Genomic DNA, 16,696 nt, shown 5'->3' with positions numbered 1-16,696 from the left:
ATCGACTTGATCATATCCTCGAGGCTGTTGAGTTTGGCCTCGACGTTGTTGTTGCTGCCGCCGGTGCTGCAACTGCAGAAGCAGCGGGCGACCGGCCTCACACTCTAACTTGCGGAGTGCATGAACTCCTTTCAACGCTAGAGCACAATACTGGGACGAAATGGACTTAGGCAACGGTATCGCGGTGGTATACACCGCGATTCGATCCGTTGGTCGGACCACTACGGCGCTCACGTCCGTGCAGCCCGGTGTGGTTGTGCGCTGAAGGCAAGAAATGTAAAGAGAGAAGAATCTGCTCCGATAAGATGGCAGAGTAACAACTTCCGGCGTCACTGAGCTTCACAAAGGGCGATGTCAAGGCCTATCCTTTTGCCTTCCTCCATGGCGCAGCCGAAAAAGTGCGCATCGATTTAAAACTACCGGGAATCAAACCTCGACCAATACGCTCTCTCTGGGAAGTCACGTGCTGGCGCGATACCGCGAGGGAGAAAGAGAGAATGGCTTCGCGGTGTGCTCTCTTTCCATGGCTAGGCTAGAACTAGCCACCCTACCAAGGCTGGCTGCGTGACGTAGTGCTCTCTCCTACAGTTTATTTCCTTCCTCCACTGATATTGCTCTCTGGAATAACGTCACGGTAATGTGTATGGCACCCTGTTAGGCACTTCGAGACAACTTCGGTACAAAACTAACACATCTCACAAGTGTCCCACAACCTCGTACTTGCGAAATGTTATTTCTTTGCGCGCGGGAATTGCGTGGTAGTGTTTGTATACAACTTCGAAAGTATGTGTCAGCACTCCCCCAAGAAAACGAACGAGGAAGCTCCGATGAAAATGCGAACAGGTAACTAATATAAATGCAATTAAAACACAGACACTCAATTCATTAAAATTTTATTCTCTGTTTTTAACAGAAATTTATGTTCAGGTCGTCACTGAGAACCTGTGCGTAGTTGCACTCCAACTTGAAAGTTGGTTTGGCATCGATCAAAAAAGAAAAAAAAAGAAAAAGAAACACTCCTACAATCGCGAGTCATTTAAATATCAGATGAAGCATTCTCTCCGCCACAAGAACAAAACGCCACATGATAAAACTAACAGGTCCCCGAAAGAGATTGTAATGATTGCCGAAAAAAAACACAAGAATCGTGAAAAAGATGAAAATCTCATGCCAGTCTGCCCAGAAAGGAAGAGCTCACTACGAAGAGAAAAAAATTGTGGAAGTTTCACTATCGGTCGGGCAACAACCTCGAGAAATGACCGCGCTCTGCAACGGATTGCGTTTATTTCACGGCCAAAATGGCCGTTCATCTTTTGAATGAAGTGAATTTTGAATTGCCTTTATTTCCATAAACGTACGATTGATGGGGGATTTAAGAAAAAAGTTGCACACACAGCAAATTAACAAACCTTGTCTAGTCGTGTGTTCCCTTGTCTTAACAAACAATAATGAACAAAAAATTAAATTATGTGGTTTTACGTGCCAAAACCACTTTCTGATTATGAGGCACGCCTTAGTGGAGGACTCCAGAAATTTCGACCACCTGGGGTTCTTTAACTTGCACCTAAATCTAAGCACACGGGTGTTTTGGCATTTCGCCCCCATCGAAATGCGGCCGCCGTGGCCGGGATTCGATCCCGCGAGCTCGTGCTCGGCAGCCCAACACCATAGCCACTGAGCAACCACGGCGGGTGACAAACAATAATTAACAAGTAGGCGAATGAATATTTGTTCGATGCGAACTAGTTAAGAGTAACAGGGACAACGAAAGAAAAGCGTTGTAAATCGAGAATCTTTTACCATGATCCAACAAAACGGGCACGTTTCACTACGCGAGCGTCACAAATCGACTACGGGTTAATCGCTACATTCATTTTTCTTGCGCCTCCAGTCTCTGACGAATGATTTCACGGCAAGTGCAGCAGTAAGAGAACGCCGATTTCGTCATATCTTCGCTTTTTTCGAAACAACATCACCACGGAACAGATCTGCATCGTTTGTACGCGAGAATTTGTACACTATCAAATGAAGTAAAAATCAGAATAAAATTTATATGATCCAGTGATCCTCGCAACGCCCCCTCGGCTTTACCTGAGCGTATACGTGTCGAGAAAACAAGATTTTCCCATTCATTCCCAAGATAATAGTCACAGTGCAGTTTTCACACACTTGTGCCCAAGTTGATTTGCAATGAATCGCGACTACGCTGTCGAGAATTACTTTTAAAATACGTACTCGATCTGCACGTTACTTAGACTACACGGCTAGCGCATTCAACAAATAACAGCACTATCGAACAAACAAAAAGCTGCGAGAAAAACCAACAAATACAAAAAAAGAAAAAAAAAACAATTTAGTCAGAGGCGCGGGCATTTTCTCGATGCGTGAGCCCGAATCCAAACTAGAAAGAGCTCTCACTTTTCAGGAGTCGGCAATGCACACACCTACATTTAAGTACGCCGAGACCACATTGAGTCGCGCTTTTCGCGCGGTCTGGCGATCGAGCACAGAAAAAGGGTAGGTGCGACAGTGCGCCCTACGAGAAAGTTCGTGCACATAACCCAGGACCACTACCATATCATAGTGAACACCGTACCGCATATGAACAAGACACAGAAATCAAACCACACGAGGCGAACGCTGCGGTTATTCATTGTCTGCCGTTGCGATCGTATTCTATCCCTGTTCGGAATCCAACGATTACGCCGCAATAAAGGTCACTCGGTCGGTTCCGCGACATTGGGAAGCTCTGCGCGTGCTTTTGATACCAACAGCCTTCTCACAGCGTTGCGCGATTACGTTTAACGTTCTTGAAATACCAAAGGAGTGTGTAAGACGCTCGCCCGCAGTTTGACCACAACGCCGTGCATTAGTTAATTGGTTCGGCTGGAAAGACGCCGCATGCTTTGGCGGTGGCTCTCGGTGCTCCCAGATTCAACTGGCCATTGCATCGGTGTGTCGCCCGTTTCGTAGTCGACATGCATTCAGGGCTCAAGAATTGTTTTGTGCAGCGATTCCAGGTGCTACAAGCATAGGTTGACGCTGTGAGTGATTCTGAAAGTGCGGCATGGCAAATGCTCGCTTCGCAACCCCCGCACTAGCCGGTCAAAGTTGGGATCGTCACCGTAGGGCCCTTTTTCTAGAAAGCACTTCATGCTGGCCACAAGACAGACACGAGCTAGAAACACGAAACCTTTCCTTGCGATATGGCATTTTTTTTTAGCATGGCTGCACATACCGTGCATCCTCGCAGTTAGGCTCACGAGTATGTACTAAATGGTTGGTCAGTCAAGAATGCACTAGTCATAGGCCATGAGCTACCGGAAGATCAATAGGTATCCTGAGTTCAGAACTCTCTAAACCTATGGAGCTTTGGGGAAGTACTGTTATGCCCACAGTACCCGATGTACTTTTGAAAAGCATTGTGTGTCAAGCATGTCTTCAATATTCAAAAGCCTATGAGGGCCACAGGCGGGCACACCTCTACTGAAATGCTTCCATGTGCAGACTATTAATTCCACTGAGCTTCTGCACTATTCCTAAGGAATCAATAATGATTCCTTATATATCCTGCACTATTTCAGCAAGACTACTGCAGATAAACTACGAAACCAGAAGATCACCGATGAAATGTTTCAACAGGTGTGACTGTTTGTATTCAATTGTTAGAGAAAAATTAATCAGCTGTACATGTGAATACTAGCACACCTAGCTGCTCTGCACTACTTAAACTAAATCTGCTGTTTGAGCTTATCTTTTGAGAAAAGCAATGCGCACAAAACCAAACAGCCAGGACACACATATTTTCTATTTGTGAAGGTAGCAGAGCTACATTATTGAACATATAATAACAGCAACGGTCAGAAATGAATAACCATGGCGTCGCTTAGAAAATGGCAGAGAGAAATAAAAAGCAGTTTCTAAGAAGGAACAGAAATCAGAAGAGATCTCAATACTGTACAAATACAAAAGGCAGTCGGTATCCAAGAAGCAGAACCATTTTGCATTCCACCACAGGCTGCTCACAAGAATCCAGCAGTTCATTGAGAAATAAACCAAAAACTGAAAACTCTCTCGTGACAAAAAAAAAAAAAAATGAAGACAGCCTGCCACAATCAGAGGCATTATTTTGGCCCATAGTGTGCGACCTTTATTGAACTTTACTCTTATTTATCTCTGTAAAAATATGTCGCAGGTATATTCACCGTAGTTACAGGCAAAGTTTGCATATATGAAATATGTATATATTTACAAGATATTTACACATGCGAGGGAGCAATAACTGTACAAAGAGCTGTAAACTTCCGAGCAAGCGGCTCACACGAAGAAAATCAAGATTTGAAGTCTGCATAACTTGCATCTCACTCGGCACATTTCATTTCGTACCTGTGTTTGTTTGTGCAGCCAGCGGCTAATTCACTCAAACCTTCTCTCCTAAACAAGTTATTGTTGATACATCACAATGCACGCAGGTTGCAATGCAGGTGCAAGATGGGGCAAAAGTGATACCAGAAATGGTGCTTTGACCTGGGGATGTTGGCTAAGAATAGCAGCATCTGCAGAGGGTATGAGCAACCACTCTGAGTAATGAAATTCAGCATTTCCTTAATGAGTACAACTTTCACACCATGCAGCTGAAACTCGCTACATGCTCCATTTCTGTGAAAGATCATTAAGTTATCCTAGTGTGAATGAGACTTCTATAGTATGGATTACCTTTTAGCTCTTACACTGCCAGTGCCCCTGCATTTGCAGATAATCCATGCTCAATTCATTAGCTTTTCCTTCTATTAGCACATCCATTTGTGTAAGTTGCTGGGTGTCTTTAATTAAGTCGCCACAGCATTTTCTGATATGTCTCAGTGCACAATGAAAATATATGTTATGTCCACCAAGAAAGTGCAATACAGAAAGTAACAAACAAAAATTATCTGTTAAACTTGAACATTCCTATTAAAAGGAAATCTTTGTTCTTGGTAAGGCAATAGGCATCATTTGGAATAACTACACACATGATTTGAGGCATTGCAAAGCAAAGCACTGCCACCTTGTTGAAATAACAGCCAGGATGACTTGCATAAAAATTGAAGCAATGTCAATTATCTATCAGATCCACCATAGAGTATGGATGCCTTCAGCTAATGCAATACAGGAATTTTGAAATGCTGGCACATACATCATAATTGTGTAATAACTTCTGGTGCCTAACTTTCTTACACATTCTAAATAGAAAGCTATACTTAAAGAGCTGATCATGCAAAATGAAAGTAAGGTCTTGGTATAACTTCTCAACAAGGGCCATAGTACTCTTATATAAGGACATTTGTGTTATTGTTCATCAAATAGGAACCTCGGTAAAATGCACTGAAAAGAGACGGAAGCGACACTAAAAACGCACAAGAATTACATTTTCTTTTGTATTGTTTGTTACAATTGATGCCTCAGCTAATAAAGCAACCATTAAATATATAAATTACTTTGCCTTTCTTGCTTATTTTTTTAATAACATCCTGTGCAAAAACAAGGTAAAATAAAGCAAAAAGAAAACAACCTCCTTCTGACAGCGCTATCCTAATGACGATGCAACAATGCCAGAGTTTCAGTCAATGTATATTTGCCAATAGAAAATTAATAGCAAAGGAAAATTACATATTGCATGCATAGAACACAAGTGTAAACATAAATTTTAACAGTGGTACAACCAAGGTTCTTAAAAGGAAATGTAGTGATGTTTACTAGATTAATTTAGTACGTCAACCCTATATGACATGTTGAGGAAATGTCTTCCAACTCAGTGCTACAACGAACATCTTACAGAATTATTCAGAACTCAACAAACTTGTTCAAACAGTAAGATGTGTCAGGGCTGGCCCATCATTCGACATAGTGGTATATCTTCTCTTGGCAGTACAAAACTTTGAGCAATATGATGAATGCCCACTTGATTGAGATATTAAAAGCATGCAGATAGTAAACATAAGCATTAATGCTTATTTGGTAGTGTGTTTACAGTGCAATGATAAAATTCATATGATGTCCAGCAAGTGATTCTTGATCTCATGGTCTAAGGCAGTGATCAATAGTCAGCACTGCTTGCTTCAAAGTACTGCCCTCCACAAAATGTGACAGACTAAAGCATATAAAAATAACTTTAGGTAGAGTGCAAAAGGGTACGCGGGTCCCCAAACGGGGTCGAAGACACAGTGCTGTGTCTTCATCTCCTTCCGTCGTCCTGCGCACTCTTCTGCACTTGACCTCAGGTTATGCAGTACCAGCTAACCTACCAGTCTGTTCTTTAGAACTCCATATAAACATGTTTTATGGATGTTAAATGATTATCAAACTTTCGGCCCATCTTGCACCTCAAGTAAGGCAACATCTGAACACAATAGAACAGGCACCAGGAGAAAACAAGGAGCTGTACAAAGTAACACAAGAACATCAAGCTGTACTTCTCATTTGTGGGTTCAGTTTAAAACCTGCTGCCACACAGTTCATGATCTAAGCACAACACTGACAGTGTCTACATGTTGGCTCAAGCCCATACTTGATCTTTTTTTTGCTAGGCATGCTTTTTTCCTGGGCCTTTACAAAACTTTGCAACACAGTATACTGACACACACTTATTAACAGCCTAGAGTATACAAACCAAGAGCAGTCTCTCAACTTTACACTCACTTTGGCACAAAATATTCCGTTTTGCGAAGTGGCCTGAAAAATGGAATTATTGCTTTGATAAGCAGGCATCTGGGCTGTAATTTGACTGCAGACTAGCAGCTTACTGCAACAAGCATAGTTATGAAACCTGAGTCAGCACAAGGAGGCCGTCAGGAGTACCAGGCTTAGTGAAACCATAATGCAAGGCACATGACATAAGTGTGAAAGATGAGGCACCACAACATACAGACTACCATGCTGCACACTATTCTACAAAAAATACAAGCTTTAGCTACCAGGCATTCCTTTTACTTCCTTTCAATTTTTAGTTACAAAGACTTAAATTAATATGTGAAAGTAGTTACTGTGTGTAACAAAATGTGGTTATAGTTACTGCCTGCATATTAGTGTTACGAGTCTGAAATTGTCATAAACTGTGAGTGATCTAGAAGATATATCTGCACAGAAAATCAAAAGATGTAGCAAGGCCTTCGGGAAACCTATAACTTCAAGGAATGGCTTTTTGCTACGAAGGGATCTTGGCACTGCTACACATTAAATGACTTTTAGTGCACTGTGTTGTGTGTGTCTCACAACAGCAAATTTCATGTATGGGTGCCTGCAAAGGCAATAAGAAATGTCACACTGCACTTTCTACATTTGCAGCCGGCAATCATGGTGCCTTATTCCTTAACCTCTATGTCAGTGTGTCAAAACTACCTTCAAGCATGTGACAGCCCTTAAATGCCTGCCAGCCCAAAGCTTGAAATCAAGACTGTTGACCGACGTCCTAAAGAACGCTCTCGAGACCTGCAAGACTTGACGACATTTACAAAGCGGCCAACGGAGAAAACCGCCTGCGGTGTTCAGCCAGTAGGTCGCTGCCATGCTAGAGTCCACTGGGTCCACCACTAATGAATACCACGGCACGTACACCTTCTCCAGGAAGGGCCTTCGTCACACTGTCCTCACACAGATATAGACCCACAACGCTGATGGCTTCAATGAAGGATGTGATGAAACAGAAACACTATCATACACAGATGGCCCATGCACACACCGGCGTTGCGTCACTCGTCCACCTGCACGATGTGCACCACATGTGTCCGTGGCTCGGAGGACGGCTTGCCGCCGTCGATTACCGCCTTGACGGCATCGTGACCGCCGCCCACTTGCAGAGCCTCGCCCCAGAGCTGGGTGATCTTGTCGACCGGGTTGCGGCATCCTTTGCAGCGACACGTCTTGCAGCTAGCGCCGGCCACGTAGCAAGGGCACCGTTGGCCGCAGCACGTCAGCTTGCCCGGATTCAGGCTCGCCGCGCCACACCGACAGCCCCGGCGTGCCGACGTCGTCGCTGGCCGCTGGTAATGCAGCACAGCGGTTGGCGTCGGGGGCACCGCCGCCGAAGGGCTGCCGCACTCCGACGCCGACGTCGAATCTGAACCGGATCGGGTGATCTCCAGTACTGTAAAAGAACGAGTGCGACAACATACGTTAAGGGCCAATTGCAACGAAACCGAACATGTTCTAAATTTGTTTTAGATCAGTATTTGCTGTTGAAGCAATCTTGACAAAGCTACAAGGCTGGTAATTCACGCAAGTTTCTTAAGTAAGCCCTTAAATAGTAGCTACTGATAACGATCGATTTGTAATGAGGTAGATCCCTTGTGAAACAGGGCGGCGACAAATAGCCACTTAGCCTGTTCGAGGTACTCAGGTTTTGCTATCTATTTCAGTCTAGCATTGTCTAATTCCACTTACATTATTTCTATTCTTTAAAACATCTAAAAAACATCCTAAAGCATGGGCCTAAGCCTGTGACGACCCCAGCTCCATCTCTTCCCTGCTTTTTTTTTTCCAATACAAAACGTCTTCTCTTGCATGCTGATTCGACCGCTGACCAATTAAGGCTCCCACCATCAACTATAATAAAGAACGCATAAACGGACACACATATTCTCCATTGTTCAAATCACCTGGTTGACTGATGCAAGTTTTAGCTTTGCGTGATACGTGATGCGATAAGATCGTCTGCACAAGCACCGCTCCTCCGCGGAACGGCGGTAGGAAAGCAGAGAGCTGTCAGATAGCTATAAACGCGGAGCTATACGCACGCAGACGTGAAAGTTCTAGGTGCGCTACGAACCGCATGCGTGGGACGCTTACTAGAAGGTTTTAGGTTAAGGGCAGGCAATTGTGGGGCCCGCCAGCACTTGGGGCCACGGTACTGCGCATGCGCAGTAGCGCGCCCCAACGCTTGCGTCCCCTTAATCTAAAACTCTCTATCATAATTAAGCGTAGGCGACAGATTTTGACAGGAGGCCTCGCAACCCTCTGTCTGCAGACATGAACGCTACTGCAGCCAAGTTCGTTGAAGACGATTAAAAAGTTTTAGAATAGCGTTTGTAGCCTTACGTACGTTAAACCCAAGTACCTTTCCGGGACGTTACGGTGAGCGTCTCTTCCAAGACTTTTGGTTTAACGTGCGGGAATGCAAACGTAAGAAGCACGATAGAACACACAGCGCCATCTGGCACCTTGTGCCCAACGCATTCAAGCCAAGGCAATACATTTAGCAACCATACTGTTGCTGCCATGCGGACGCATCTCGTTTAGGCACACGAACGCCGGAATAGCCAAACAATCTCAGAAATCGGCCGCGCTATGCACTCGTAACTACAGTTTCAGGTGAATTTAGAGGAAGCGAAAGCTCATTTCGATAGTCACTGGCGATCAACGAGAGCGTAGCCATGACGAGCATTCACGCTAAAGCGGGAGCCATGGTGTCGAAATGTTGGACAACGCTATTTCTTAAAGTGCGTAAACATTAGACAGCTTTAGTTTAGGGTGTGTAGCGCAATAGCAGGCTTAGCGGAATAGCAGGATCGAAATGCACGTTATAATCATTGAGTGGTTTGCGTAGTTTGTATAAAACATGGCGGCGGTACCGGCTGCCCGCTTCGAACTGCACTTGGCGTTGTTTTTGTGGAATTAATTTCGTTCGTAGCAAATGACTGTGCAAACGGCTTCCCCTTAGTCTCAGGCTGCTTCGACGATATTGTATTATAGATAACCTTGAGTTTTCGTGATTGCTTCTCGTTTCGAACGCGTCCAAGCCTAACGAGAGAAACCTCCTGAAATAGATGGAGGGATGCTATGAGCGTCCCCTCTGGAACGGGGCGGTGGCTTGCGCCACCGAACTTTTGTCATCATATTGCCCAATGTCCTACATACGTTAAAAAAAGAAAATAAAAAAAAACGCGAAGAATTCCCATCACCACGCTTTCTGAACGCTTATTGGGAACTTTGTTTTTTACGCCTCCGTTGTTTGTCGTTTGCCTATTTTCTTCCACCGATCTTCCAATCGCCTCTTACTAATCTCTATTGCGGACATGTTTACTTTGCCCATGCTCGATGAAACCAAGGGCTTCAACGAGACCAGAGGTGCCTAAAACAATCGCTGAGTAGATATTTTCCCATTCTAACAAAACGTGCTCCTTCATTTCTCTAGCTTAACCGTAGCAAGCACATGCTTCTTCTTTGTTGTATCTCGCTTTATAAGTGCGTGTTCTAAGGTATCCTGATCTCGCTTCGAACAATAATGAGACTCTCTTTGAATTACCATAATTTGTTTCTTGCGTGATATCGTTTTTTCTCCTCTTAAGTATAGTCGGATACAACTTTAGAAAAAAAGGGGGCGTTTACTCCTCCGAGGCGGATGCACACGGGCATCCACCAATGGGCGCGCACTCTGGACCGACGTCATGCGCCGGACGGCCGGTGATCCTGGCAGCCTACGTAGCTTAGCCTTCCATACCGCTCACCCCTTCGATTAATATAAAGTTGTTACTCACTCTAATTTGTACCAACCTTAATCTATCTTAATCCCCTTTAATCCTCCTCAATCCACTTTAATTCATTTTAGTCCGCCTTAAGTCACCTTACTCCAACTTGTTCTAACTTTGATTACCCGTAATTACTATTAAACGCTGTTATACCATTTACCATCTTCCGTATTACTACTCACGTCACACAGGACGCTGATGACGTCGCACTGATTTTTGGTACCGTGCACTCCTCGCGGACGACGCCGGCTTTTCTGCGACCATGGGACACACAAAGCTTTCGCATTAAAAAATACCGGCAGGAACCACCTCAGGATGACTGTCGACGTCAATGCGATTAGTATTGAACCACTGCAGCGACACACCGCATATTACACCGCCGCAATAAGCGCGTCACTTACGAGGCACCGTCCTGCAACCGAGCTCCTCTCTCGCGCTTCCCTCTGGACACGCTGCGGCACCTAGCGGCGCCACCGGGCAGTAAGCGCGTGGCGCGTATCTTCTAAACATGTATTCAAGTTACATTGCCTGAATACAGTATGTGAAGCGGGTTCGGTTCCGCCCAGCACCGGGTAAATTTTAAACGATTTTTTCTTGTCCTACAAAAAGCAGCACATACCCAGCCGCCCACGTTCTCAGCACAGCAGCCCGAAGCTTTACCCCATTAGACCACGGACCGCCCAGTGACCCAAGCTGAAACGAAAGGGATTGGATACGGACGGACAAACGTTCGACAAACATGGCGAAGTTCGCAAGGAATGCTATTCGCATTAAAATGAACTCCAAGCTTCGATCTCTAACTTAGTCGCGCCCTAACGTCACAGCGTGAAGCCACGAATTTTAGTTCTTTTTCTTTGTATACAAGCTACTTTGGCGCGGGGAAAAAAAATGTCCCGGAAATTTCTAGGTTGAGCCTCTGGTTTCCTTGGAATGGAATGTAGTCTTTCGAAGGCGTCACAGCAAACTGGGGAGGACACCTCGGAGCGGCCACGCCACCAGCCTCTCGCTTTTTCTAAAAAAAGAAAACCTAAACTGTTTAGTGTAACTATAGAAGCACTTGGGAACCTAACAGGCATGTTTCACGGTGCCCCGAAAAAACTACCATTATTCGAGTTTAGAGGAAATGGAAGGCACGTTGGGTGCGAGGTGCCGTAAAACTTACGAATAAAAATTTCTGGACCCTCGTAGCAACTGCTGCACGACTGGCCGCTCGAGGCACTTTTCGTGCATTCGCGGGCTTCTTTCACGCTCGGAAAAACCTTTTATTTAGCACGCATTGTGCAACAGAACGCTGTATCGGGGAGTTGTTCATGTTGCTCTGCAATTTTCTTATTGACACTTTTTTACCCAATTATAATATTTGACAAAATGATTGATTAAATTAACACTAATTATGTATTTAACCGAAGCGGAAAAACATTTTGAGTATCTCCAAGCGACGGCAAACATTACCTTGGTTCTGTCTAGCTACGTGGCATTTGCATATTTTTAAATCTCGGGTGCATGATAGTTGGGTCACTTTGTACAGTTAAAAGTCGATCTAACGAAACCCAATTTTACGACATTCCCAATCTAACGAAGAGAAGACACTTCCATTTCCCGGCAGGTACCCACAGGGTTCAACGTTGTCGTCAACCCGAATTAACGAAACTAACTTGTCCCAATTCGATATAGGGAAGTTTTTCCTGAGATAAATGAGGAAACAAAAACGGTGATTTCTTTGTAATTTTGACACAGACGGATTTTTCGTCGGGCATGCGCTCTAAAGCTATCGCGTTAAATCATCTAGGCGCCATGGTCACAGCCCTGGCTTTACTTCGACGAGGCCGCACGCCGCACCGATGCGCGCAACAGCGGACTCAACACCGCCTCGGTAGGGGTGGCGGTGGTTGCTTAGGTTAGAGCGTGGTTTATGCGACAGATGGCTGGATTAGCGGCAAATACAATGCCACGGTAGCTTTCGCGTATCGTTACGTTACAATTTTAGATCTGAAAAAAAAGAAAACGAAAATTCATTTCTCGATTTTACAAACTTCCCGATTCAACTAGATAGCTTGAGCGCGGTCATCCCTTCGTTAAATCTAGTTTCAACTGCATATGTCAAAGTCAGATGGCGGCTTTCTGGCGGGTATTTTGACACGTTGTAAGGCACGTTCAATTGCCGTGGCAACGCGGATCTCGGCTTGCTGGGATATTTCTGTGCTACTATTCTAGGCAAATTACACACAAATCTAGGCTGTCTGGCAAATGCAAAACCTGCGGTTAGCGCTAAAAGCGCCTTCCTTTTCAACACTGCGGGTGGCGATCGCTGTGTTGAATCAAGGACATGCAGCGCTCACGATATCCTGCAGCATGCAGTCGCTGCAGTGTACTCCCTGTGCACAGCTGTGTAGTACGAGACAAGCGTAATACAGCGCTGGGACTATTGACGTTTCTGCTGCCAAAAATGCCGCTGCAGCTGTTTTCAATGAAAACCTCATCCGCGTCTCATGCCGTTGCCACAGCTGCAGCAGACGGCTCGCATTGTCAGGCGCAAGTGGGCCATTGACCTAAAGAGACGTTTACATTTATTGTATCTGCGTGCTTAATTTTACGGGTATGCAAATCACTATGCGTGTGTTTGCTATAAAAAGAATAAGCTCAATGAAGCGACACGTTTCTAGCATCCCCGATGACGTTACGAGGGGGAGCCAATCAGATCGCTCGCCCGAGTGGCGTCACTCAGCAACGCTACGTAGAGTGGAAAGGGGGCGGCTGATCGAAAACTCAAGGGAGCGGCGCCGCTGGGACTTGCAGCCCGAATTACACCCTTTGTGAAAATTCCTTAACATGTGCTCGAACGGGTTATACGCGAGCCACCTCTCGCTAAGTGGCGCTTTGCTAAGTTGCGAAAGCGTAATTCACCAATACAGTCCAACTAGCCTTCATTTCTTTTCCCCGCCCACTTCATGGAAATCTGAAGTTCGATATCGAATTCGCGAGCTGGTGCACAAAACGTCTCTTCTAGAAATTCGTTCACGTGCCAGTGGAGGACTTCCCTATATGTAATGTTGCATACAATGCCACCAAAATCTCATTAAGAAAATTAAAAGGACGCAATTAGCAGGACTGTGAACGACGCAAAAGCCTGCGCTGTCTAAACGGGCCTGCACACGAAGCGCGTTATGAACGGATCGCACGAAAAGGTGCTGTAATTAATAATTTGTGCTGCTCTCGAGGCCTTGAGGTTTCGTACGGTAATTATGGGGTGTACAGTTCCCTAAAAACAAAGGAAAATAAGAAAAAGAAGCGGGACACGGAATTTTCGTGGCCAGTACGTTCCCCAAAACCGTCAGAACTTTCTGCACTTCGGACAATCTTTCGGCTGCTTCGAACAAGCGCAAACAAAACCACTGAACAGAGGCGGCTAGCCTCGACGCCTTCTGCTCGTTTGGCGGCTGAAATTTAACGTACACAGCGTACTTTTTGATGGGATCTTGATACCCATTGAAAAGCACGGCGACCGCATCTCCGCACCGATTTCGTTTGGCTTTAAATCTCGTACGTTCGCAGCATCGCCTGCCCACTCTTCGTTACACCGCGCCTCGGCGGGAGCACGCCGCGGGGCCGGCTCTGCCATACTTAAGGAACAATGTAAAATGCAAACCATCAAAAAATCCAGGCTATGATCACTCACAAACCAACGCGTGCGCTTAAAAAAAAAGGAAAAGAAGTGAGAGAGAGAGAGGAAACCGAACATAGCTGGAGCTCTATGGTACAAGAAGGCAGTTGATCGTCGTGGTGGGTCGGCAATCCAAACCGTCAGCTCGTACTCCGCAACATAACGATACGTTGACTAAAGCTACAAAGTGTGCCTGCATGCATCCAGTTCGAACTCTTTTTCTTTTTGTAAATGATCGTAATTTCTAGCTTTGGACGGAAAGATAACATCGTTTTTACATATGCAGTGATAAAGCAAAAAGGAAACAGCAGTGAAGCCTTGGCGTTGGCCTTGGCCGGTTTAAACATTCGCACATCTTTATTATCGCAACCATTCGTTCGATGCTTCGAACCTAAAGATCCGATGGGCGGTATAAATATAGGCCCCTAATTTCACCTCGACGCCGCTACACAGATTAACAAAGTTCAAACTGGCCGCCGCAAGAGACAGTGTCGCCATCTGGTGTCAACTCCACCAAACGTACGAGTGAGGGGCGGTAACGCGCGCCGCCGCGTGAAAGGTCGCGAAAGCTTCGGCGCTCAAACCAGCCAGCCCTGGAAACAGGGGTAGCTGTACTATTCAAACTATTCGTCCCTCAATTTCACCAAATAGCGAGCGCGTCCAAAAGCGGCACAAACCGTTCGGCGAATCACAGATTCTCGTTTGCACGCAGAGTTTTCACCAAGCACTCGCGAAAGAATGCGGGATCGTGGCAGTGTTTGGTATGTCAGTCAGAACGGGGAAAACCGTTACACATATACGAGTGTCTGAACGCATTGTCACAAATTAACGGCTCGGCAACAGTTCAGTGTGACGGCTGCACTGTCACTTAATGTACGTGCGAAGCCGTTCTCGAAATATTAGCAAGCATCCTACCAGCAAAAGAGTGCGCGGTGACAATCGCTAAACCGCGGTATGCGCCCCGAAAGTACACAGGGGCACCAACGGCACAGCCCCCTCCAACCAGGCATTTTCAGGCAACCAAAGAGAATAAACGTGCTGTTTTTCAAACCACAGTACCTACCTGCGGGCACCTTTATGAGCTTGTAGGGCGCAGAAGTGGCACGGTCGTGCGCTAGTGCCAATGCATCTCCATTGAGCAGCACAGCGCGACGCGTCCTGTCACCATTCACACTTTTCGTCACCGCGGCAGCGGCTACGGCCGAAGTCCGATTCACAACACGCGATGATTGAGTAGGTACGGTTGTGGATGCTGCTGCTACACACGATGAGGATAACGATGGAGAAAATGATGACGAAGCTGCCAAGGAAGGCACTGCGGACGACGTCGACGGTAAGCTAGTCGAAGTTGGCTCTGCGTGCCGATAGTTATCGGCCAGGTGCGACCCTTCGACGACAAGGTCCCTGAAAGTAATATTTGTACCACCATTCAGACTACCCCACTTCCTCTGAAAGCTGGGCGCACTCAGGTAGCGGCAGATCTTTTTGTAGCACTGTAGCACAATGCGAAGCTGCAGGTTCTCGGTGAAACCGGACGTGTTGTTGTTGCAGTCGACGCAGGGTGCGCTTAGCCGCATTGTCTGACCTATGCAGCCCTTGCACACCGCGTGCCGACACTTGGACGAAGACGAAGACATCGGGACGACCAGGAGATTGGAACACACACTGCACGCAAGTGCCTGCCTAAGCAGAGACAGCAGGCGATATATGTCAGCCCAGGCACTGTGGTCTTCGAGGTCCGATCCGAACACTTTTCGGCACGTTTCTAGGTAGAGGTTCAAAGCGTTCATGATTCACAATGCGGGCTTGCTTTGGAGGTCTCCCTCGCGCCCGCAATACATTAAAAACCGACTTTTCATGCGCATTTAGCGCTCGTTCCGACCCATGTTTTGTTTATGGGCTGCCGATGTCGCTGCCGCTTCGGCTGACGGTTTCGTTCCGAGGCATGGCGGGTCAGCTGTTAGCGGCGGACTGGCGCCGAATTTGACAGCATTTGTAGTCAATTGGCACTAAGAATAGCCATAAACAAAACTATTTTCATATTTCAGCATCTTTCAAAACCGTTTTCAAAGAAGGGAGCCAAGGTTTTGCTCCATAACGCTTCGGTTAAACCAAGCAGAGACGGGCACACAGCATCGAGTTCCCCACATTTTGCGGCTCAGCTCAGGTCTAGCTTTTCTTATTTTGACTAAAAGAAGCAATAAACTAATAGGCATGCTTTTAAACACTATATTACAGGCGCGATAACGTCAAGAATGTTTTTGTAAGGTTTAGCCTGCAATCCCTGCGCATATATTATTGATGATCGTAACACTGCTGATGAAATTATTGTTTTTGTTGCTTTTGTTTTTCCTGTATATTTTGCTGTTTCGTGCATTTCACTTAGCTTACAAGTAGGATATCGCCAGTTTCGTCTTCGCCTCATTGCCTTTACATAACCGAACTAATATTGCGACATGCAATGAGCTTTGACCGGCGTATTTTATTTCATCAATAAACTCTGTCCTCTGGTGTCAACCTTCGACAAGCCAGT

At 45.8% G+C, this 16,696-nt stretch overlaps 1 protein-coding gene across 1 annotated transcript; it reads right to left on the bottom strand.

Moving 5' to 3' along the window:
• Positions 1-876: 876 nt before the first annotated feature.
• On the bottom strand, positions 877-16,055 carry LOC126540524 (uncharacterized). Its single transcript, XM_050187338.2, has 2 exons — positions 15,227-16,055; positions 877-8,122 (listed from the first exon to the last, which is right to left on the bottom strand). The coding sequence occupies exons 1-2, from the start codon at positions 15,951-15,953 to the stop codon at positions 7,728-7,730; spliced, it is 1,122 nt and encodes a 373-aa protein (XP_050043295.1). The 5' UTR covers positions 15,954-16,055; the 3' UTR covers positions 877-7,727.
• Positions 16,056-16,696: the final 641 nt, after the last annotated feature.

Source organism: Dermacentor andersoni, chromosome 2 (genome assembly GCF_023375885.2).
Source record: "Dermacentor andersoni chromosome 2, qqDerAnde1_hic_scaffold, whole genome shotgun sequence".
Taxonomy (NCBI): domain Eukaryota; kingdom Metazoa; phylum Arthropoda; class Arachnida; order Ixodida; family Ixodidae; genus Dermacentor; species Dermacentor andersoni.
Note: the sequence above shows the minus strand (reverse complement) of the source record. Positions and strands in the feature narration are given on the sequence as shown.